The sequence below is a fragment of the Sebastes umbrosus genome, chromosome 11 (assembly GCF_015220745.1).
Source record: "Sebastes umbrosus isolate fSebUmb1 chromosome 11, fSebUmb1.pri, whole genome shotgun sequence".
Lineage (NCBI taxonomy): Eukaryota > Metazoa > Chordata > Actinopteri > Perciformes > Sebastidae > Sebastes > Sebastes umbrosus.
The window spans coordinates 18456461-18481460 of NC_051279.1; the positions used below are offsets into that span (position 1 = coordinate 18456461).

At 39.1% G+C, this 25000-nt stretch overlaps 4 protein-coding genes across 5 annotated transcripts in view; 3 read left to right on the top strand and 1 right to left on the bottom strand.

Moving 5' to 3' along the window:
• malsu1 (mitochondrial assembly of ribosomal large subunit 1) overlaps positions 1–762 on the top strand; it is a 3745-nt gene extending 2983 nt beyond the window's left edge. Inside the window, exon 4 of the mRNA XM_037785555.1 lies at positions 1–762. This exon is cut by the window's left edge and continues 422 nt beyond it. The gene's annotated coding sequence lies outside the window, so the exon portion shown is untranslated.
• Positions 763–4164: 3402 nt separating this feature from the next.
• Positions 4165–6382, top strand: LOC119497427 (peptide YY-like). The gene is made up of 4 exons (XM_037785556.1): positions 4165–4699; positions 4904–5086; positions 5189–5278; positions 5961–6382. Exons 2-4 carry the CDS (start codon positions 4923–4925, stop codon positions 5983–5985), a joined length of 279 nt encoding a protein of 92 aa, XP_037641484.1. The 5' UTR covers positions 4165–4699; positions 4904–4922; the 3' UTR covers positions 5986–6382.
• Positions 6383–8558: 2176 nt separating this feature from the next.
• On the top strand, positions 8559–19890 carry mpp6a (membrane protein, palmitoylated 6a (MAGUK p55 subfamily member 6)). 2 transcript variants are annotated; one of them, XM_037785332.1, is made up of 14 exons: positions 8559–8712; positions 11282–11366; positions 11911–12028; positions 12871–12989; positions 14778–14930; positions 15607–15756; positions 15989–16216; positions 16843–16974; positions 17145–17247; positions 17397–17462; positions 17579–17740; positions 17840–18042; positions 18129–18257; positions 18384–19890. In XM_037785332.1, exons 3-14 carry the CDS (start codon positions 11998–12000, stop codon positions 18558–18560), a joined length of 1653 nt encoding a protein of 550 aa, XP_037641260.1. In that variant the 5' UTR covers positions 8559–8712; positions 11282–11366; positions 11911–11997; the 3' UTR covers positions 18561–19890. The 2 variants fall into 2 exon arrangements, with proteins under 2 accessions (XP_037641260.1, XP_037641261.1); XM_037785333.1 differs by lacking the exon at positions 8559–8712 and adding an exon at positions 8801–8922.
• A 1281-nt stretch (positions 19891–21171) lies between these two features.
• gsdmeb (gasdermin Eb) overlaps positions 21172–25000 on the bottom strand; it is a 5222-nt gene continuing 1393 nt past the window's right edge. The window contains exons 4-10 of the mRNA XM_037783473.1: positions 24783–24957; positions 24036–24156; positions 23819–23938; positions 23462–23589; positions 23195–23360; positions 22957–23030; positions 21172–22837 (exon numbers count right to left, since the gene is read on the bottom strand). Coding sequence (XP_037639401.1) covers positions 22610–22837; positions 22957–23030; positions 23195–23360; positions 23462–23589; positions 23819–23938; positions 24036–24156; positions 24783–24957 — 1012 coding nt within the window. The 3' untranslated portion in view covers positions 21172–22609. The remainder of the gene's footprint in view (positions 22838–22956; positions 23031–23194; positions 23361–23461; positions 23590–23818; positions 23939–24035; positions 24157–24782; positions 24958–25000) is intronic.

The window sequence follows — 25000 nt, forward strand, 5'->3', positions numbered from 1 at the left end:
CTTGAAAAAATATCTGTTTTAATATATAAAATAGATTATTTTAATACCATTCTAGATATCGGCAAATTATTCTCTAAATATTACCATGTTGTGGCAGAGTTTTTCCTCAGCCACATTTAAGTAGTGAATTTTACATAATTATTAAAACTAAAATTACTCATGGCAAAGAATGGTCCCTTTCCCTTTGTTAAAATGAGTGACCTAAAAATGTAGTGGAGATAAAGAATAAAGCTTCATGAAAAGGAAATATTCACAAGTGCACAGTCTCACCTTCCACCTATGGTTCCCGTTCACTGAGCAGTTTGTTGTCTGCAGGAAATAGCAAGTTTTAGGAACAGGTTTTCCTAGGAAATTGTTTTGTGGGGTCACCAAAACAAGCCATTCCAGTTGATTCTTTCAATCAAATCAAACAGGCTGATAGCTCCCTACGGGAAAAGAGAGGTTGTTGGCCAAAGTGTTAGTCGTGATATGCATTCACTCAGTGATTACATGCGCGAAGAGATTGCTCAGTGAACTGGTAACATACATGTAGGTCAGTGTGCAACACAAAGACCTTCATCAGTCTGCAACTGTGCAGTCTTCGGCAAATAACCAGCATGTAGGATACCATAAAAATTGTACTGTATATTTTGATTACATTCTGAAACTGGTGGGTGAATATAAGATTTTTTCCATCACTGTGATTTCTATAAACATTTTTGAGTTTCTGTCATGGCATCAGATTGAATACACTGATTAAATGACCATCTGAAGATTAAAAAGTGCAGTTTTTTATTAAGCAGATGAGAGCATTTTTGTGGAGAATCAGATCCAAACAGTCACAGAAGCACAGATACTACATGAGTGTACACACACACACACACACACTGACTATACCCTCATTAGCAAGTGACCATTCTGTTTCATTGACTTGTTTTAAGTCATGCTGGATCAGAACATTAGCTAAATGTAAAAATGTAATGAAGCGGGAGATGCCTACAAAGAGCCTGACGGGACCTGATGTTTGAATGTTTTTGTGCCTTGCGGTTGTGTTGTTTGTACCTACAAAGGTCTGAAAATAATAGTGAATCTAAAACCCACTAAAAAATTGTGTGTCACAAACTATTAAAACAACTGCCTTCTAGTGAATTAGCAGAATGAATCTAGAGGGAAAATTAAAACAAGTGAAAGAAAAAGATTAGTTCTGTGTTTGACTCAAAAGTTGCTGCTGTTGTTAATGTTCTCATTAGCTGCACAGCCATTTTACCCGCTGGTATATAGCCATTAACATGGTGTTGATATACTCTATGATGGAGGAGATTGGGGGAGATTAGTTGGCTTTTGGAAACAGCAGCAGCAGAGTATCTGTCATGCATAGTAGAGTTATTGCTGTTTAAGGTACATTAGGTGGCACAACATTGTTCACTTAATAAAGTGCAGGCATACCATATAAAGCTTATCCTTTATTTGCTGATATAATTCCATATGTGCATGGCAAACATATGTTGCATAGAGAAAAGAGCAAAGCAAAGCTCTTCATTGCTCTCTGGTATGCAATTTGCTGCAAATAAATTATTTATCTCCACAACCCCCAACTAAGACTTTCACCTTCAACCCTCTGCTAAAAACCCATCTACCCTCTCTACAGTTAAAGTTCTAGTAATGTATTTGTGGTATAAATCAAATATAAACTGAATATTTAGGTTCTTTGATAAGAGTCTGTGTCCTGCAGGTGGGTTGGCACTTGGCTGCAGCGTCGGGTGTTTTTGAGGAGTATTACCAGAGAGCACATCAACCGTATCAGACATGGCATGTAATGGGCTCTCTGCGCTTTATCCACCTGGTCCTCATTTGTCAACGAGGTGCTGTGCACGCTGATGTGACTAAGTATAAATCAGGCATTTATTATTGGCCTTTCTCCGTACAGCACATCCATTATTTCAGAAATAAAGGTGATGAATGGTTCTTCATCAAGAAAAACAGCAGTCACCAGTATGTTTGCATCTTATTATTCATTTTTCTACTTAATTCAATTCAATATGCTTTATTGGCATGAATGTAACAAGGACAATACTGCCAATGTGTCAAGTAATAATGACATCATAAATAAGTTATACTCATTAAACTCTGTCACTGCTGTGGAGGAATAAGAGAAATTATGTTCTCCATGTATTTCGTTTTCGACAATGTTTTTATTACTTTGCTCTCTAGAAATTTGGAGCATTCAGGTTGACGGATTTGTATTGACAGGACACTTTGATTAGTGCTGTCTATTTAAATCATTGTATTAAAATGTGAACACATTTTGTTGAATGAAATAAGCCCTTATGTTCTGTATATTATAGTGAGGATGAAAGTTTTTTGTTCGTATATCTACTTTTCCTACAAAGACTGTGCTGTCGCTCTGGAATCGAGTTATATGACAGCACCAATCCACTGTCAAATTTCAAGAGAGTGCTCTTCAAAGAAAATAGTTGCCATTAAAGTAATCTTACCATTTAGGGCCTGAAAGCTTTTTGTGCCCTCTATCAACCTGGAATTGAAAATGTATGTGTTTGAGCGATTTACTGCCCTTTCTTGTATGATTTGGTCTAATTTGGAGTTATGCTTCCTGGTTTGGCCAAAATGGTTTAGTTATTGTCTTAATACAACTCGGTCTCAGTCAGTAGTGTTTAAACTGTCTTGCAATCATGTAGATTACATACATGAGATGCAATCTTAAGAGAATGCAAAATCAATTAATTTATATTTACAACATTTATTAATGAGTTTGAGACTTTTGAAGATCTTTTTCCCATCCAGCTAACAACTGCTAACCCTTAAAAACATTTGACTGCATCACTTCTATACCAAGACCCCGCAGAAAAAGCCACTTATGTAATAACAAGAACTACAACGCAACTTTCTTAAATTTGTTTTCTAACAGGATCATATATTTCAGATCCCAGCTGACATTGGGCGGAGGCGTTATACACCCTGGACAGGTCGCCAGACCATCACAGGGCTATCATTTATGCATAATTAAATTAATTAATGTTTTTGTTTCTTGGTGCAGACCACCCTCTGCATTTCTCTTTAAACTGAAACATCATCTTTCCGAACATATTTCAACTTAATGTGAAAACAACAGACCATCATCGGCCATTTGAAGTTACACATCATCGGTTTTATTGAGACTTGTCATGCTGGCTGAGACTCTTAAGTGGACACTCTAAATGAATAGAGATTTGTCTCTGCGTTTCTCTCTGCTGCTACTTTGCCATTAAAATGGCTTTTTTAACAGAAGTTAAATTTAATGTAATCAAGGATACTCTTTTCTACCCTTCAAACCTGTAAGACCTTCCAAGTGTATTTAAAGGGACTGTTTGTAACTTTTTACACGTATAAATCTACCGGGTCGGTTTCCCATGCGCGCTCGCATATGCGCGCTCGCGTGTGGCTACGCAGTTCAGACTCTCTGTGGACCCGTACCATCAGGCTCCAACACAAACTACACGGAAGCACCAAAACCTCAAAGTTATATCTAGTGAAGCCCGTCTTGCAAAACAGTGTTGGCCGCGGTCAGAGGACGCGGGGGAGACCGTAGCTTTGGTCTCCAGGACCGGAGTCTCTGCTGTACTCTGCTCCTCTGCTCCTCTGCCTGCTTGCCTTCTCTCACACACCGCGCTAGTCTCGCTCCGCTCTCACGTGCATGCGCGCACACTACACACTGCAGAAGACTTCGTAGCTCTGACAATATCTAGTAAATGTACAGTGGACGTTTGCGCAGAAATAACTATAGACACTCCTCCAGACCAACAGAGGTTTTCCGTGTATTGTGAAGTGATGGGGCGCCGCAGCGAGAAACGTTATCGTCTCTGACCGGATGCCGGTGTCTCCCTGCGGCTGCGGTCGGAGACGGTAACGTTTCTCTTCCTGCTTTAACCTCGAAGGCTGAGGCAGGAAAAGCCAACACTAGGATCAGCAGTGATTCATGGAGAGACCTTCGTCTGGTCAGCTAACATTACTGCCAAGCAGCTGAAATATAGAGTGATATTGTGGTTTTAGCTGACGTGTGTCGCCTCACTGTTTTGAGCGATGCTCGTTCATGTCTATGTAGAGCGAGCAAGTGCGAGCCCGACACTGACTTTCGTTGACTTAACGGCCACAGGTGTCGCTGTTAACAAGCATTTCGGATTCTTACAAACAGTCCCTTTTAATGCAGAAACAAAAAATATTAAGGATAAAATAACATTTCAAATTGATATGAATCAATTTGTGTGCTTCTGTGATCATGCATAAGAATCATTGTTTGCTGCAAAGGAGCTGATCATGTTGTAATTCAGGAATAATTAAAGCATCAAAGCCGAGATGTTCTGCAGTAAATCTGTATTGCAGTTAATTACGATATATTGTAAAAAGCACAATACATGTACATCTTCAAGTCAAATAATTAACATTTTAATGAATCTAATGCTGTGACACCTTACATGTTTTGGTCTTTTCACAATAATGTAACTGAGTATCTCCCAATTTGTTTCACTGCCTTGACACTCAGGGTTTACTAAACTAATGAGGCGGTAGATATCTCTCAGGAGTACCCTAAAAGTGAATGAAATGACCCTCCCTCCCCTTCCGACACACACTGTATAAAACACAGGCAATGTTGGGAATCTGGCAGAGGTGCCTTGAACAGCGAAAACTCCGACTACAGCAGGATTTTCAAGTGTTGCACTATAAAGTAAGCATTTTTTGTTATTTCTAACAATTGAAAGGCACAATTTTTTATTGAATATTAGTAGGTAATGTTGGATCTGGCAGCTTTTATGGTGGAGTGTAAATCCAATATGGAGATTCTACTTCTGATTTTTTGCATTGTGACATTGTTGAATAATTTCTTTATTTTTATTATGCATTTTGACTATTATTTTTCCCTGTGATCCAGGATTCTCTCCAGCGCTGTGATGTCGCTGAGTATTCTGACTCTCTGCCTGCTGGCTTGTATTCACTCCGGCATAGACGCATATCCAGCCAAGCCTCCCAGTCCTCGGGACGGTGCAGCACCCGAGGAGCTCGCCAAATATTATTCTGCACTAAGACACTACATCAATCTCATCACAAGACAAAGGTTAGTTCTTCTATTTCTATCACATACTCTCTGTTCCGATAATTTTGAAAGTACATGCAAAGAGGTACTGACAGGTTGCTTGACTCTTTTTTTTATGCATAGGTATGGGAAAAGAGACAACCCAGATACTCTATTTTCAGATGTGTTGGTGAGGGAGAGCACAGAGAGTATTCCAGGATCAAACTATATCGGGTACGTTTATTTCAAAAAGTTGTTTTTTATACATTCTGTAAAGCTTTTTTACTAATTTGTGTTGTCTGTCAGTTCTATGCAATATAAAATATGTGAGATGAAATACCAGGAAAGTACAAACTTCCATACAATGTAGTGTAAGTCAATACTACAGCCATGTAATAAATGTATTCTTGTGAAGCTGATAATGTTCAGTTTACACATTTTGTCAAAGAATTGTTGATTTTGAGGTTGTAGTTAGTGGTGGTAAGGGAATGAAATTATCACCTGCCAAATACAGGGTTAATGTTGGCTGTGGGATGTAAAAATGTCAGGTCACCTGCCACTATGGCAGATATGTTTCCTTATAATAAGAAATGTATTTAATAATCTATTCCTAAATGGAAAATAGTCAGGGATTAAAGTTACATGATATATATTCTATATTTCTACTGTTTTGTACTGATTCAGTGTTTACCATTCTAAAGCGTTCTATACATGTTCAGTGACCTGTCACGGTGGCAGATGAGGAAAAAAAGAAATATAGATATTTTCAGACCCTGATGGTGTTATTGGATTTAATATTATTAATGTTCTAATACACTGTCATCCTCTTGTATGTGAATAGGGACAGGAAAACATCTTACATAGGTTTTAATGTTTGTCAAAAACACACCTTTTACTTAAGTTCCTTGTGTTGTAGGTATGACGGGCTGCCACTGTGGTGATGATGCTGAAGCTGTCATATCCAAGCTGACTTTACCATAAAAGCTGCTGACGTCTGTTATTGACGTGAAATGTACTCGTGCTGCATGGAATAAACATTGTGTAATGTACCTACTTTTGGTCTGTAATGTTGCGAGTGCATCCATTGTCTCATTCTGGCACACTGGATTTGGCAAACAACCAGTAGTACTAACTTGTGTGTTGATTATCTACAGTGAAGGTACTATGTTGAACAATATATGTGTCATTCCCTGACGGAGTAACAGTGCTCTCTACTGGTGAACAGGCATCTAAACATTTTGAGAATTTATTTCCAGTGGGGCAAATAGTTTGTAATTCATGTCTGCTGCTAATGTTCTATTTTGGGGAGAGTAAAATAAAAATTAACTGTAAATTGAATACAGCACAGTGTTGCATTTATTTCACTTGTTATATCATGTGAGATGTACCTCCACCTTGCCTGAAAACAGATTAACAGTTTAATCCAATCAAGTGACCTGGATACATCAAAAGCGAATCACGCAACACTGAGAATTTGGTTAACTCTGTTATGACACCTGGTCCAAGCTATAACTATGCAAGCTCTGTCTAAAGAAGCTTCGGTGCAGCTGAATTACCAGATTTGGTAATTAGATATTGCTTGGAGCTTCATGCTGATGGGTGGTACAAATTAGATTATGTATAGCCAGATGTGGGGATGGTATAATCACAGGTGCCATTAATGGTAGCAAGATCAGATAGCTTCCTCATGGGGGCAAGTGTTTCCTCTCAGTTTAATTCTTAAATGTTTTGGCTATGTAATAATAGACACTGATATGGTGCATGATGTTATGCCAGAGCGAGAAGAGAAATGTTCTTTTTTATTTATTTATTAGTTTATTTGACAGGGACAATACATAGGCATTGTTACACTTAATTAAAGTGCAATCGATGCAAGGTCTTCTAGCCATAGCTAATTTGCAGACCTTGTCCCAGGTTAGGCTTTTAAGAAAAAGAAAATAAATAAAAAAAAAAAATACAGAATAGCCCATCTTACATAAAATCACATAATACAACATTGTACATTACCATCAATTTACATATGTACTGTATGTTCCCAATCAATAATCAATGATCACAGGTTTGGTTTATTTTCAGCCATTACTGGTACACTGACAATGAATAGATTCAGTAAAAGCTCTAATTTTCCATCTATTTTGGCACATTTTTTTAAATTCAGAACTATATAGATTTATAGTTCTGGTATAGCTGGACACACTGAGCAAAGGTCATGGGGCTTCTTGAATTAAGGATGACCAAATAATAATAGTTGTATTGAGCTGTCAACTCATTACATTGCAGTGAATGTGACCTGATATCGATGTAGCTCTAATCTAAATATTCCTTCAAATATGACAAGAACAACAGACCTAAGTCTAATTTGTTGCAAAAAAATATATAATAAATAAATAATTAAATTATAAATAAATAAAACAAATAATGTGTTTTAATGGAAAATATGTGTCCGTGCTGCTCAGTTTTTCAATTTAATCAAAAATAATGGCTTAATGTGCTGTTAATGTATTTTAACACACTCAGCAGTAATGCATGGATATAGTTTAGGATCTATAAACTTATGATTTTGGTCCTGTTAGAGGTTTCATGGTGAAAATTTTAGCGTACTCCAAAACGTTTTATGGTTGTAAACAAGACTGATTTAAAAGTTTTTAGAAAGTGCCAGGAACACTGATTGCTTTTATTGTGAATGTGAACTAGTCCACAATGAAAAGCAGCCAGAGGGTATTTCACATTTATGTTTAGTAGTCATTGCATGTGATTTGGGGAAATCAATATTCGAAGAAACACATTTTCTTTATTTATTGTAAGGTAAAGTTTACAGTAATTAATATGCATGGTTTGTGCAGGATTTCAATGCGCTAGATATAATAATCAGTGATCACAGGTTTGGTTTAGTTTCAGCCATTACTGGTACACTTCTCCACTGACAATGAATAGATTCAGTAAAGCTCTAATTTTCCATCTATTTTGGCACATTTTTTATATTCAGAACTATATAAATTTAAAGTCCTGGTATAGCTGGACACACTGAGCAAAGGTCAAGGGGCTACTTGAATTAAGGGTGACCAAATAATACTTGTATTGAGCTGTCAACTCATATTGCACTGAATGTGAACAGTCCACAATCAGATAGATATAGATAGATAGATAGATAGTAACTTTATTGATCCCGAGGGAGATTCAAGTTTCCAGCATCACAGTTCCATAGTGCAAAACATGTTAGTAAAAAGGCAGTAAAAAGTTAGTAGTACAAAGTACAAAGTACAAAAAAATTTACCAGATATAAAAATACAAGGAGATGTAGAAAAGCTGTTAAAACTGAAAGCAGCCAGAGGGTATTTCACATTTATGTTATTAGTGGTCATTGCATTTGATTGGGGGAAATCAATATTTGAAGAAACACATTTTCTTTATTTATTGTAAGGTAAAGTTTACAGTAATTTATAATGGATGGTTTGAGCAGGATTTCAATACACTAGATATATAACTTGCAGGGCATTGGATGTGATTATCACATCACACTGTGTGTGGACGAGCTGCTGAGAGAAGAGAGGCAGGCTCACTGGAGACACATTAACAAGTTACTATTGCGCAAGTAGTCTGCGATTTATAGGAAACTCTGACATGGAGGGAAGCATGGACGTGTGACTGGATGCTACTGATTAAACTAGGTAACGTATCATTCATTCATAATACCAGAGAACGCAGAATACTCATGTTGGAACGCTCTAGTTGCTTGGTTACCAGCTAACGACCAGCTAACTGCTAGCTCGCCGGAGCCACATGATGCTACTGTTAGCTACTAGCGAGCTAATAACTTGACTCGCAGCCAACTGTTTCCATGACTACTACTACACATTACAAACCATTGACTGGTGAAGGTAGATTGGTTCATTTAACTGGCTTGTCTGTTGTAACATAGTGGTATATGTGTCAGATAGATACTCAACGTGTTTTCTAGCTATCATTAGCATTGCTAGCATGCTAACATGCCTGCATGAGCTATACGAGCTAGCCTAGCAGTGGCTAGCAGCACCAACTATGGTACGGGACTAGTGGAGTGAACAGCCCAAAGAGGAGCTGACAGCGTGTAGTTTAGCTGTAGTTCAATATGTTTCAGATAATATGGGATTGTTGTGCGTTAATGCTTAATAAACATTAGTTTAGTACCGTTAATTAGCTACCAATGGCTGGTAATCATTGTTATACCTGGTTACACACGTGTTCGATGTGCTGGTAGCTTGACAGCAAAGTGAAATCACTACAGCTTGTTGAAGGCTCCACTGTGAGTTACTTTAGTGTCCTTCCTTGACATTAGAGCTAACTTGCTACTTATGAACTTATCTGGCACTCAGCTGCTCCTCATGTGAATGTTGTCTCAAACAACTGTGCTTTCTTCCCAGCCCCCTTAAAGCAACTCCTAACTTATACAAATTGTGAATGAGCTCATAATGGGTGACTGTTAAGTAGTACAGCAGCAAGCAATGGTGCTTCACTGAGGTATCTGACCTCTCAGTCCTCACAAATTACCACTGTGTGGTACCACAGTGTTGCTATTATACTGTATGTCTTATTTCCTTTCATTCATTTTCACATAATGTATTCCCTGCTGTGGTAAACCTTTTCTACCTAGCATCACATTAGACAGGGATCTTATCTAAGTTATAGTTCGACCGGTATTGGATATTTGAGGCAGAGATATTGATATTTAAGAGTTTTTAAAATCTGATAAAAATATATTGACTGATAGTGTATTATTACTTTTTAAAGGAACTGTTTGTAAGAATCAGAAATTGATTGTAACAGCGACACCTGTGGCCGTTAAGTCAGCGAAAGTCAGCGTCCTATTGCTTGCGCTCACCCGTGTGCACGCGCTAACTGAATGTGAGCGAGCATCCGTCAAAACAGTGAGGTGACACACGTCAGCTAAAACCACGATATCACTCTATATTTCACCTGCATGGCAGTAATGTTAGCTGACCAGACGAAGGTCTCTCCATGAATCAATGCTGATCCTAGTGTGACGCGGTCGGAGGGAACAGGGAAGACACCGGAGCTTTGGTCGGAGACGATAACGTTTCTCGCTGCGGAGCCCCGTCACTTCACAAGACACGGGAAACCTCTGTTGGTCTGGAGGAGCTGCAGCAGTTATTTCTGCGCAAACGTCCACTCTACAATCACTAGATATTCTCAGAGCTAAACTAACTATTCTGTAGTGTTTAGTGTGCGCGCATCCACGTGAGGTGGAGCGAGCTGTGATTGAAGGCAGGCAGGCAGAGTACAGCAGAGACTCCGGCCCTGGAGACCAAAGCTACGGTCTCCCCCGCGTCCTCCGACCGCGGCCAACACTGATTTGCAAGACGGGCTTCACTAGATATAACTTTGCGGTTTTGGTGCTTCTGTGTAGTTTGTGTTGGAGTCTTGTCTGAACAGCGTAGCCACACGCGAGCGCGCCTATGCGAGCGCGCCTGGGACACCGACCCAGGTGATTTTTTTACGTGTAAGAAGTTACAAACAGTCCCTTTAACATAAACTCATAACATAAACAAACACTTTTGACACAGATCCCTTAGATTTTAGAGTAGTCCCCAAGAGAAATACTGAGGTATAGGGATACACCGATCCGATACCAGTGTTTAATTAATAAGCTGCATGCCTCGCTGTGTAGAAGTGACTAGGATCATTCTTTTATGTGTAAGTGCTTGACTTAAACAGTGCTTTCTTAACTTTGTAAAACAAAATGTAACAAATAAATAGATATACATTTAGTTTTTAGAAGGTGCCAGGCACAGTGATTGCTTTTATTTCCAACCTATGTGGTTAACTGCAGAACAGTAACAACTGCTGATGACAACAACGACTAGAACGATCTTCATAGTAATTCAGTGAAATCGGCCACAACAATGTGTCCCATAAAATGAAAGGCTTCTTTTAGTTACATTTATTTGATCTTTTTAAATCCACAGAACACAATTAATACTCCCAGTCTCATTCTTTCTGAGCTGAGCTTCATCTGACTTGGTGGTAATAGTGAGTCTTTTAAACAGACATTGGTCATGTGATTGATTTGGCCAATCACAATGGCTGCATTTACAATACAGCTAACCGAACAGGAGAAGGCAATGAATGAAACCCTGGGTACCACCTAGGAGGGTTTTTAGATTGTCTTGGACAATATCACCAAATAAGAAGAATAATGTGATTTTTATTTTATTTTTTTCTCTTCTCTTCTCTCTTTAGTCCAGAGGTACCAGATGAGTGTTTTGTAGAAAACGTGGGGCTCCATGTTGGAGTGCTGCACTGATGATTTGAACACAGTTTGTAGGTGAGTTTGTGCCTTTCCTGTTTCTTTTTGGCTCTGGATGATTATCTGCCGTTTTACTGTCTTTGTTGACATTGTGTGGATAGAGTATAGTGTTGCATTTATGATGGTTATACAGTTCACAGTGTACAGTTAAATGAACCCATACTTCTGTTTGTCCACCTACCCTCTAGGCATTGGTAGGGCTGCTTTTGCCTCACTCTGTTTGGAGATCATGTTTGTACTGAGTCCCCAGGGGCCTCTCTCTGTGTGTGGCTGGCACAACCTTTAGCCAGAAGGACGAAAGACTCATCCTTTGTCATTCAATGGCCCTCTTTGTCATACCCTTGATTCATAAGAGCCCTCTGTGCTAACATGTGCATGAAACACAAAGACAAACCAATGTTTTTTATTTTGTGTCTCATGCATCTGTACTGTATCTGCATTTGTTCAACAGCAACATAATAGTAAATATCAGCTTGATTGATTTCATGACATGGCTTGAACAGTATGATGATCTTAGCGTATGTACAGTAACTGACTTGAGCAAGTGTCCTACCTTCTCCAGCCCTCCAGGTGCTCTGGTTTCTGTAAGCGGGCAGTTGGGCGGCTTTTGATCGAGAGTTTCACCGTCCTGTGCTGAGGAATATTAAACATGACTGTGACCAATGCAAAGTCTGGCAAAGGTAAGCTGTCAAAGACAAAATCCTGACTTATCTTGCATAGAACTGTTGTAATGTTGTGTGCAAAATTTGACATTTCATTACCATGTGAATGGTACTGTGCCCACTGCCCAGAGATAGTTGTGTGGGTGTGTTTTGTTGCTGCCTCTGAACTTTCACATTTGTCCCTCTGTGACCTACAATAACGACACATATCAAAACCAGAAAAAAACTAAAAAAAAAACTTTAAAACATGATGTACTTGCAAAACAGACACATGTTTGACTCCCATAGTGACTGCATTTTTGTCTACTTTTATTTTTAAACTATCTGAAAAAAAATGCAAATGGGTTGCTTATTCTTCTAAAAAAACAAAACAAAAACCCTATTTTAATACTAGATCCAATGAAAAAAAGATAATTACTGGGAAGCGCAGTTATTCATTAATTTTATTGAAATTATGATATTGATAATTGAAATCATTGAATATGTAATTACCAGCTGTATTTGTCAGGATCTTGGGCTCCAGTCTCTTGCTGCGTGCTCTCAGCCTGTACAAAGCAGATCTGTTAGTAGAACAATTCCTTTGTGCCTCTGCGTGCTTGTTGCTGCTGCCGTGGAAATAAGGGATGTTCTCTGTGAATTGGCCCATTGATAGACTGTCCACTCGTATTATTGGCACATTGTTTTGTTGCTTTCATTGGCTCAGAATTTTAATCATTTTCATTATAACTGGCTATGAGCTTTGTTTGTCACTAACGTATCTGCCTGCATTCACAAAGCTGTAACTCTCAAGCTCAAAAGAAGTAAACAGTGTGGTTGGCATCGTTTTAGCCCGATCTTTGACGTGTGTTTTTTCCCTTCAGCCATGCAGCAGGTACTGGACAACCTGAAGGACCTGCCATCAGGCTCAGGAGCCAAAGATATTGACCTCATCTTCCTCAGAGGCATCATGGAGAGCCCCATCGTCCGCTCCCTCGCAAAGGTAAAAGAAACACACACACATAGAGTTGCAATCTCATTAGCTGACCATCAAGCTCTAGTTATAGTTTAGAAGAGGAGCAAATGTCACTGTGAGGAAATGAAGGTTTAATAAGTGTCACATGTTGCCACATGTCCAGAATGACGACTGCTTCCTGGCAGTGTACTCTATGAGGCTCAATAACATTTATTAACTAGAAAGGCACTGGGCAAATTCTTATTTTTGGTGTGGTGGGCAGGAAGGAAATAGTTCAAGCTGATCTCTCTCTCTAAAACATGCATGTTTTTTTTTAACAAGCGTATGTACAGCATCCTGTAATGTGCTACCCTGTGACGTTGACTAATCTTTCAGTGTGCCCACTGTTCCGGTGTCAAGGTTTAAATTACATGCAGGAAATGTCTCCTGGCCAGTGTGAGCTATAACTGTGCTTGTCATTAGGAGAGAGAAACAAGCCTCAGATTTGCTATGTGATGGGTGGTGCAGCACACCAACAGTAGTTCTTACATATCCACTTAAAAGGAATGTAAAGCATTTTCTTAAGCTTGACTTGACAGAAAATGTTCCTTTTTAACACCAGTTAAATCAAATTTTCACATAGCTAAAAGAGACATGAAGAATAAATGGCCTACATAACAGACAAATGAGGTCACTAGGTTCATCTTCTATATCTATAAATAGAATGATTTCTATAGAGAACCTGTCACAAAGGCCAGCTCTTGTCCTCATTTCTAACAAACGGAGCACTGCTTTCCTTGGATATTACTTTTTTTTTCCTGCGACATGGGCCTGTATGTAGTTTGGTGTAATGTCATATCAAATAGAACCGTTGTACGCATTGCATATTGAACCGTTCATTTCCCCTTGTCTTCTATGTATCACAGGGATTGTCTGATTTAAGAGCCATTCATGTTTTGCATAATAGTCACAAGAACATGGCATTTTTATGGTGTCTCACTTCTGTAATTTCAGATACAGTGTGTGGTCACAGCAACAGTTGAAACAATATAGTGTTATATCAGTTGAGGATTAACTATACGATCTCATTTCCCCCTGTGATAACGCTAAGCCTACAGCAGGCTGTTAAACTCCTCTCTGTAGCACCAACATAGCACAATGGACTCTCAACTGAGTTCCCAGAAGTTGCTATGTACATCAATATTGAGATACAAAATTGTATCCTTTTTGTGCATCGCTCTGTCGGGTGTCCATCCTGTCTATCTACCTCTTTTCTCATCGGTCTGTCTAGACAGAACCAAAGCCTAATGTGTGCTCACTCAGTGTAGCTGGTAAAAGAATTCACAGAGGAATGCTTTTCATATTATCTTGCGTTGTCAATCAATATCCGGATCACCAAACCAACAGGTGGCTTAAGACGAGGAAGAAAGGTTTACATGAAAGGAATAGGTAGGGTGGACAACAATGTTGTCATGAAGTAGCCAGTAAAATTATTATTAAAATAGCTTTCCAGAAAGTCAAAAAATAAGGAATTTGGTATAGGAAAAAAAACTCGTGGTTGTGATATGACACCTGCTCGATACAGTTGGTGAATGTTATTTCAGCCCCACACTTTAGCTTTAAACATAGTAAAGGGTTATATGCTCAAAAATACCAACCAAAAACAGAGAGTTTTGGGGCAACTCTAACCACATTTTCCCATCCCTAGTACAAATAGAGGTTGAGTTTCATTGTATTTACTGTGTGGCGCTCCAAGCTCTCAGCAAACAGCCTGATGAAGTGGTCATTGTTTTGTTGTGTGTGTGTGTGTGTGTGTGTGTGTGTGTGTGTGTGTAGGCCCATGAGCGTCTTGAAGAAGTTAAGTTAAAAGCTGTGCGGGATGATAACGTTCAGCTGGTCACAGAGATCCTGGATTCCCTCAACAACCTGCCAGAAAAAGATGCTTCTGCTGATGAGCTGGTCAATATCCTTCAGGGGCCACACTTTAAGGTATCTTAGACCTCATTCCTCTTTTTACTGTTTGTAATGGGGGTGAATGGACCAGAGATTTGTAAAGTGAATGGTCTAGCTTTAGTTCTACTTGTGTGTGGGAATGGATGTTGGAGCTTGTTATACCAACCATTGGCTAATATTCTCTGAAGTGGTGGCAGCTCTGCTTCCTTGTCGCCCTTTTATATTTTCAACCACTTACAAGCTGCGGCATGGGAGGGTGGGGGTGTATTTCCTTGGGCCAATAGCAGGCTGAGTTATGTGGGTAAAGTCAGGAGGAGAAGACTGTCACTCACTGTTTCAGTAAATCTTCACATTTGCTGATGCAGTTTGTAGTTCCTGACCAATGCTAACTCTATGTTGTGGCTGCTAGGGTAAGAACACGACTGGCTTATCTTCTCTATATATCAATTAGTCATGTTGATGCAGTCATAAAAGCGTGTTTTATAAAGGAATGTGCACAGTAAAGTGATATGTGTACCAAATGCATGTGGCAGTCACTGTTAGTTTTTTGTATTTTGGTGGATGAACCACAGAGTAGCGGTGATTGTTGTCTCTGAGAAAAAGTGTTGGAAATGTACTTTGAGATATCTTAAAGTACGGAGATTGTGAACCACATTTTCTCTTATTTCTGTCTGAACTTCTCTCCTGTTTTTTTTTTTTCCCTCTGCCTCAGTCCTTGATAGAGGCTCATGACAAAGTGGCTGCAAAGTGCTATGAAATGCCCCACGCTGCGGTGAACAGCAATGCCGTGTTGACAAGTTCACTCATGCCAGCTGATGCTGTCAGGATGATTGGCATCCAGAAGAAAGTCGGGGAACCACTGGTAAGTTAGCCAGGCATTTATATCAACCACAGCTCTGCAGAGGAAACATGTGCCAAGTATTTTACTCATGTCCTCTTTTACCATCTGTAGAATAGAGTAACTCGGTTTTAGACAGAAACTCAACAAGAGTTGCTTCTTTAACAGCAATCAGACAGACCATGCCATGAAATAGACCTCCTGTATGATTAATGAAGTGCGGATGTATCATACTAAGTGACTGAATGTCTTTCAGGGGGTGACGTTCCGCGTGGAGCGGGGAGAGATGGTGATCGCACGGATCCTGCACGGCAGCTCGATTGACAGGCAGGGCATGCTGCACACGGGGGACATACTCCGCGAGGTGAACGGTCGTGAGGTCGGCCGGAACCCCCTTGAACTCCAGGAGCTGTTGGGGGACTGCGTTGGTAGCATCACACTCAAGGTCCTGCCCAGCTACAGAGACACACCGGCACCACCACAGGTGGGTTAGGAAAAAAGGAGGCTGCATTTTATGTTTTCCTGTCCAGTGTTTCACCAGTGGGAAATCTGAATTGAATACTATTTTTTTTTTTATGAGCTCTTTGAAATCATTGAGTTAAGTGCATCAGAATAAAGGATGCGGTTGATGTATAAGTCCCGGTTTGCCAGGTGTTCAAGGCTGTTAGGAGTCATACTGTACCTTACAGGGTTTGGGGGAGAGCTGCCTGACCTGGGTGATCTCAGAATGCCAGGCTTCTGAAAATTGAGCCCAGTGAGCGTCTATTAATAACACTCCTCACACCATGTGGGACACACACTACTATATTCACTGGAGTACCCCCTACCCTTCTTACAGTAACAGGCACACACAGCAGCTGACACCAGGGAGCAGTGCGTAGGGTTATGTCAGACACTGACCTTTGTGCTGGGCAGGATCGAATGATCTAATTCTACTGTTTGGTTATATGCTTGTTGGGTTTTAGATATGGCAAGAGTTGTGAATTAGAAGACTTCAGAATGAGAATATGATGTGTAGGGAAAAAAGGATTACGCTATTGCTGCATCCTGTTGTGTATGCTCTCTGTATGATTTAATTGTCTGGTATCTTGTTCACACCCTAAATTGTAGGTTTATCTGAAGCCCCACTTCAACTATAATCCGGCCACAGACAACTTGATCCCCTGTAAAGAGGCAGGACTGGCCTTTTCCAAGGGAGACATCCTTCATGTAGTCAACAAGGAGGACCCCAACTGGTGGCAGGTGAGTAGACGCATTTAGCTGCACAGCTAATTAGAAGTGGGGTGAAATTGACTGTTGAAAGCTAAAAGAGGCAGCGAAAGATGAGGAGGAAGATGTTTGCGACCTTGGCATGGTATTCATTTACTATGTGAAATATCAATCGTCTCTCAACTACACTGATTTCCATGTAGGCACGCAAAGTTGTCGGTGGAGCCACTGGTCTCATCCCCAGTCAGTTCCTGGAGGAGAAGAGGAAAGCTTTTGTGAGAAGAGACTGGGATACTACTAGTACAGGTCAGTTCAAATCATTTTCACACAAGCCAACTCATTCACACCATGCTAACCTGATTCTCTTTCTTGTTTAGTTATCATGATAATGAGGAAACTCTTGCCTTTAGCACCACCATGTGGTAATCTGACACTTTTTTTTAAATTTGTCTCAGGGATGCTCTGTGGAACTGCGAAGAAAAAGAAGAAAAAAATGATGTACCTCACTTCGAAGAATGCAGGTGTGCATCACCACTGGAATACATATAAGAGATTTTGTTAAAAGTTTGCAGTGTTAAATTGCAAGTGCCTAGATGACATGATGGTACTCATCCAGCCTATGAATTGCCTTGAACAGAATTTGACCGTTATGAGCTGCAGATCTATGAGGAAGTAGCCAAGATGCCACCTTTTCAGAGGAAAACGCTGGTTCTGATTGGAGCCCAGGGAGTTGGGAGGCGGAGCCTGAAGAACAGACTTATTGTCCTGAACCCTCTGCGATATGGAACCACTGTACCCTGTGAGTGAGTGAGAAAGGCAGCTGATGTAGTTGCGTTGTCTGCAACTAGATTCCCTGACAAGGTACACGTAATACCTTTACTCACCTTTTTATCTCCAGTCACGTCACGACATCCGAGGGAAGAGGAGATGGACGGCCAGAACTACTGCTTTGTGACGCGAGAACAGATGGAGAAGGACATCAAGGAGAACCGTTACCTGGAGCATGGCGAGTACGATGCCAACCTTTATGGCACCAAGATCGACTCTATCCATGAAGTGGTGAATGCAGGCCGTACCTGCATCCTGGACGTCAACCCTCAGGTTAGTGGAAAGGCACACGCTTTCAATGTGTCTACCTTTTTTTTCTCGCCTAAAGCTTTGGTGGTGACATTATATTTTCTACCCAGGCTCTGAAATTGTTGAAGACTGCTGAGTTTATGCCCTTTGTGGTGTTCATTGCTGCTCCTGAACTGGACACACTAAGAGCTATGCACAAAGCTGTGATAGATGCTGGACTTACTACCAAACTACTCACGGTACGTTTTGAGAGGATTTAAGGTTCTTAAATATTTATTAATGACGATGAACATTTCAGGGGTTATAACTTATGAAATGGTTGTTGCTTCCATCATCCTAATGGGCTGAATCTCTTTCTGTAACAGGAGAATGATTTGAAGAAGACTGTGGACGAGAGTGCCAGGATCCGTCGGGCATACAGCCACTACTTTGACCTGACTATTGTCAATGACAATCTAGACAAGGCTTTTGACAAACTGCAGGAGGTGGTAGAGCAGTTATTCGTAGAGCCGCAGTGGGTTCCAGTCAGCTGGGTCTACTGATGTTTTACCCCCTACTGGACAGACACGGCTGTCCAAGCTGCTAGGCTTAGGATGAAAGGGGACACCTGAAGGGACGAAGGATTCAACACTGTACTGCACACACACGGACAACGTGTTGGACATCAGACCTGTGTGAAAATGGGTCTCGCACAAAAGCTGCATCAGAGTCACCTTGATCTGATTTGCCAGATTCCTTTCTAGCACACTATGCAACTCACAACACACAGAAAGTGTACTTATTTATTGGCAAAATATTTTTCTAAAGAATCCTTTCTATTCATGTGGATTGGAAGAAAAATACTGGCCCTTTGTGTCAGGATGTTTTAAACGCAAATGTGATTTTTGTCATGTCCTGTTTTAATTCTACATCTGTATGTAAGATAGGTAAAGTGTATTTATTCTGCAAAAATGAGGAGAGCTTGCTCATTGAAAAGAACGATACCTCAGTGTTACAGTTTACAGTGCATATGCCTCCAGTACTTAATCTAATTTTGTCACTACAATCTTGTAGGGCTGCAGCTATCGTTTATTTTAGTAATTGAGTATTCTACCGATTATTCCATCGATTAATCGGATAAAAAGTATTTTGCTTTAAGGAGCAAAAGAGAAAATAAGACGGGTCTCTTAAAGTGAAGAACTAATTGGTTTCCTTTTTAGAAAAGTCTACATTTATAAGAAATAATTTGAAATTGCTTTAAAAAGGTACGCATACAGTATATGCATATAATACGCATATACAACTATCCAAAACAATAATTGTTTTGGGATTAACAGCGGGGGGATTAAAAGAAGCTTTGATGCAAAGAAACATTGATTTTTGGTAATTGAATTACCCGAAGAATCGTTTTAGCCCTACAAATCATCATTCATGTTGAATAGTGTCATATTGTGTGACCTTTTTCCTCTACTAGGCCAGGCTACATTTATGATCTGCTGTCTTTGCATTTCAAACTCATACATGGAAAATGTCATGCCAATCACTGTTGTACAGAAGAAAAAGTAATTATATATGTTTAACCATAATTTCTCTTTCACTCAAGCACAACAGATTACGTTACAATTATGTTGATTGTCAGTCAAAAATACTTACATGACCCAAAAGTCTGTTAGACCCGTCGATATGGTGCTGTCTTTGTTTGAAAGAAAAAACTTTCCACAGGACTCTTGAACAGGGTACTGCATCTCAGTGAACCATCCCTTTTGATGTGATATTACTAAAACGTAACCGTTTTAAATGAAGCTAATATTTACTTATAAAAGGTATATTTTACAAGAATTAAAAAAATGTGTATTTTCAGATTTCAAATAAATAACTGGTGTTTTCTAATGATCTGCTTTGGTTTTGCCTTGCTTTTTTTTTCTATTCTTTTTTTGACTGTTTATTGTTACATAGTCATGATAAAAAAATTGTAGTATGCCATAAAAAATATCATAAAAAGTCATAGGTTGTCTGAAATGGTAAACTATGCACTGCATACCGAATATTATACTATGACTTATTTTTTCCGACATACTATACTATGACTTTTTTGACATAATAAAACTTTTTGACTTTATGACATACCATACTATGATGTTTTATGATTTTTTTTTTACATACTATACTATGACTGACATACTATGCCTTTTTTTATGGCTTACAGTACAGTTACTTTTTTCCACATACTATACTATCACTTTTTTTTTACGTCATACTATACTCTGAATTTTTTTACATGAACATTTTTGACAAACTATGCTATGCTGTTTTTTCTTGAAATCTTTCGACATGCTATACTATAACTTTTTTCGACATACTTTACTGTGACTATTTTTTTTAAAGAAATTTTTGGAATACTATACTATGATTTTTCATGAAATTTTTCAACATGCTATACTATGACTTTTTTTTCGACATACTATACTATGACGTTTTTTTAAAGAAATTTTTGGATATACTATACTATGACTTTTTTCATGAAAATTTTTGACAGACTGCTATGACTTTTTTTTCATGAAAATGTTTGACATAGTATATTATGACTTTTTTCATGAAATTTTTCAACATACTATACAATGACTTTTTTTTTTAAAGACATTTTTGGAAATACTATACTATGATTTTTCATGAAATTTTTCAACATACTATACTAGGACTTTTTTCATGAAATTTTATGACATGCTATACTATGACGTTTTTTTTAAAGACATTTTTGGATATACTATACTAGGACTTTTTTCATGAAAATTTTTGACAGACTATGCTAGGACTTTTTTTGTAAGAAATGTTTCAACATACTATATATATAACTCTATGACGCCTGGTCCAAATGGTATGGATTCCAGAAGACGAGTTATTGTACGGTAAGATGGGAAGGTGTCCTCTTTATTGCTTTCACCCATTTCCTACTTCTGCTGAGGTTTATTGGAAAATGGAAAAAACACTTTTTGTACAGCCCAGACTCTCTACTCTGACAAAGACAAAGTGTTAAAAATGCTGCCACTGAGGCTTATACTTATTATGTTTGTCCCCTTTCAGATTTACCAGAAGAAGCCCTAGTGTTATACTATTAATGTCCATAACAAGGTAAACAAATGCGTAGATAGATAAAAAAAAAAACATCAGTCAACATCACGTAATGTGCTTTTATTTTTGTAGAAATATTTAGCAATCAAAGGTGAAACAACAGAGGTATGGTGGTGGGTTATAGTGAGACTTGCCATGCCCCATTCACTTCAATAGAACTGGCACCAAGACATAAGGACCCATCCTTCTTTTATATATTCCTTTTCTTGTATCAGGAATAAATGGACACCCAGCAGCCAATCAGAATAAAGTATTCACCAAGACCATGGAACAAGACAATTATTTACAAATCTTACGGTAGATAAAATGGAATTATATGAGATCAAAATAAAAAAAGAGATGCTTCTTTCAGATACTATGAACCAAAATATGATGGCAAGAACCAGGTGTCAGTCATTGAACGCTTTTTTTTCATTTTCATTCAGATACTAAAATCTGAATATTATATTCAAATTAATGTGTATATTGATGCTGATACCACCAGCAGGTGTGAAGTTAAGCATTTAAAATCTAGTCAAAGTTTCCGGATTCAGTTGTGACCATATAATAGAATATTTCAGGGCTGCAGGTAATGGTTATTTTTTATTTTACCATCGCCACTGAGAACCCTCAATTTTGACATGCTTTAGTAAAGCACAATTTGTAAGTAGGGTTGTAACGGTATGAGATTTTCACGGTACGATAACCTTATCAGAAAATATCATGGTATCAAACTTATATTATTATCATCATCCTCATCATCATTATTATTAGTATTGCTATTATTGTCAGCTATAATGATCATGATGAGGATTGAGAACAGGTCATGTTATATAAGTGAAGCATGTTTGTTAGCAGCACTATAGCATGTTAAATTAACTACTAAATGGATAATAACAACAGCTTTGAGCTTTTAAAATAATGGCTCATGATTATTAACAAAGAATATATACTGTAGGTGCACAACAGCACAGCCAGACTGCTCCTGTCTGTACCTTTCACTCACACACACTCACTTATGTCAGTTTTTTTTCAGTACCATTGATAAGCAAATGTACACAGTATGATAGCCATCAATTTTAATACCACAGTATACCGTTACGACCCTACTTGTAGGCTACTATCCCTTACTTAATAATAAGTAATAATCGCAAAAGTGGATCATTTTAAGATTGTAATCAATTGGTTTTTTTTAAGATAAAACCAGAAATCTGTGACAAATGCCCCTCAGACATTCCCAGAGGAGCCTAAGGTGATGTCTTCAAAATGCTTGTTTTGTCCAACAAAGAGTCCAAAATCCATGACCTAAACTAATTGATTGTCAAATTTTTTTACACTTATATAATTACCCAACAGTAGAATGCATCACTGTTTTAGAGGAAATTCTACTGCTCCAAAAAAAGAAAAAAAACACTGATATATAACACTCGATCTATGTGATCCCCTTTACCTCATTCCGGTGTACGGTTTCAAGTTTCTGGTGGATAAAAAAGGTGTCTTCAGTTCAATCACAGTGGGCCAACGAGGCGAGTCCTCTGACAGCGATGCACAGGACCAGAGGGAGGTTTCCCGCCAGGTGGCTTATTTCTGTCGTCACTGTGTCCCCGTCTCTCTTCAGGGACACATTAGAGGAGGCAAACAGATGTTCAGTCTTTTCATAGACATCTTCTGTCAGTGCTGCTAGGCCTGCGCTGCTCAGAGGCAACTCCCCCTTCTCCGAGACACACTGCACCTGGAACAGGTGTGACAGGAAGATAAAAAGGCATCTAAATCAATGTGTCACCATGAAAAAAAAAACAACTCACATAACATGTTCTTGTATTCTTATTTATAATAACTGACTTTACTAACCAATAGCTCCAGAGCCTGTAACACTGTGAGGCTGCAGCACATTCCCAGGAGAGAAAGACAATCATTTGTCATCTCTGCAAAACAAAGACACAGATACAGGATGAAAACAGAGCTTGAGGAAATTAGATTTTCTGGACATTTTTGCATGCATGCACACACTTCCCTCCCTGACTTTAACTTGATCTTTTTCACAGATTGAGATTGAAGCAACATTTCAATTAAAGTACAACTTTCTCACCATCCATGGCGCTGATAATGAGGTGAAGGGCTGTGAGGACTGGTGTGGACTTCACTTCACCGCACTGCTCCAAAAGGTCCAGAATTGCTTGGATGTTCTGTTTTTGGGAATCTGTCGCTGTGACATCATCCAAGGCAGGTCTCTTATCCAAGCACATCTGGTCCAGCTGAGACAGAGGAAGACATTCAGATTTAAAAGTCAATGTTACAGAAGGGCTAACTCCACAATATAACTCTGTGTTGACATCACCTCTCTGGACCCGCTTACCACATTCTGAAGTGTACTGACGGCCTCCCGGTCCTCCATAACTTTTGTGATTTGCTGGAGCAGAGAGGACCTCGTGGTGGCAGGAAGAGCTGAAAGTTGCTGGAAATGATCGCTCAGTCGCTCCAATTCTAAAATACAAAATGAATTCACTTTATCATTCACCTTCATAGACTAAATGTGTGCATGCAGCAGGTCACAAAAAACTAAGATTGAACCAGGCACTTATTCAAATAGATGTATAGAAAACAAAACAGTAAGCAGCACAAGTTGACACAAGAGCTCTGATAATCTAGGTCAAAGCACATGTTAACAAGTTTGACATGTTTTATGGCTGCGGAGAAGAAAACAGTAATTTACCTTGTTTAAGGGGGCTGTTTTCAGGGGCAGAGCCAGAGGCTCCAAAGATATGCAATAGTCCTTTCTTAACAGGGCCATCTACTTCAAAACTTCCAGTGGTGTCTGACATCAGACACAGCTCTGTGAAAAAAAATACAACAAGTTACCTTTCAAATACCCCGATGTGAAATGTAACTGCAGTAAGAGTTTAATCAGTTGTGCGTGAATGACTTCTCACCATAGTGCCCATCCTGTTTGATCTCTAGCTCTATAAGGGCATAGGCAATGGTAGTATGGATGGGAATCTCCATGGAAACGTTACTGTCTTTACTCAAGCTCCCGTTCTCCTTCAATGAAACCTGCAGATTTGCAAAAAATACCGGAGGTGTGTGAGACCAAACACACAAATTCTAACACAACTCAGTCTGTTTCAAAGGAAATGTCCACTTTTAAACAATGTATTCCTGCTGAATAACAGTTGTTGGTGATACACGGGACATTTTCAGACCCATTTGCTGTTGTGTCTGACTCCAAAGAATGAAAAAAATGTTGGATGTGGCTACAATGTTATGTAATATCAGATACCATTTCAACTATCTAGGACATGAACAGTGAATGCTTTCATGTCAGTTTCTCTGAATCAAAGAGCAAAGGCTTTTTCTTCTTCTTCTTTTTCTTCTTTGCGAGGAACCAAATTATCAACGGATTTCACACTAGAAAAAGATAGCGCTCTGCTCTCTCCTCCTACTCTTGTAGCTCACAGTTGCATGCAGAACTGAAACTCATTCTGGGAAAAGTAGGAAGCCACGAACTGAGGGGGAAATACCAAAACATATTTTGGGTTGGCAAGCACAGCTATAAGTATTTATAAAATGATGTCATCACTTATGTCTCCTGAAAGATCATGTTGATGATATACTGTAACAGTGAAAGACATAAAATTATAAACATTACACTACCATATGACTTTAATACTGTACTGTACCTTTGGGCTCTTGGGACCGCAGAGGCTCAGTCCTGCTCCACACTGTCCTCCCTGCTGCACCTCCTCTATGACCGAACAGGGCTGAGTAGTCACAATACGCTCCTTCACAATCCCAAACACCTGTTTGTGCTTCTCCTTCGTCTGCTGGACCAAACCATGGGACATATCCAGAAACCTGACACATTGAATTCACAAAAAACATCAGTGTAAATGTTTCA

Coding starts and splice junctions, on each gene's coding strand:
- LOC119497427 (XM_037785556.1), top strand. CDS start 4,923: ATGTCGCTGAGTATTCTGACTCTCTGCCTGCTGGCTTGTATTCACTCC. Junction 5,087..5,188: donor AATCTCATCACAAGACAAAG/GTTAGTTCTTCT, acceptor TTTTATGCATAG/GTATGGGAAAAGAGACAACC. Junction 5,279..5,960: donor CCAGGATCAAACTATATCGG/GTACGTTTATTT, acceptor CTTGTGTTGTAG/GTATGACGGGCTGCCACTGT.
- mpp6a (XM_037785332.1), top strand. CDS start 11,998: ATGACTGTGACCAATGCAAAGTCTGGCAAAG. Junction 12,990..14,777: donor TCGTCCGCTCCCTCGCAAAG/GTAAAAGAAACA, acceptor GTGTGTGTGTAG/GCCCATGAGCGTCTTGAAGA. Junction 14,931..15,606: donor TTCAGGGGCCACACTTTAAG/GTATCTTAGACC, acceptor CCTCTGCCTCAG/TCCTTGATAGAGGCTCATGA.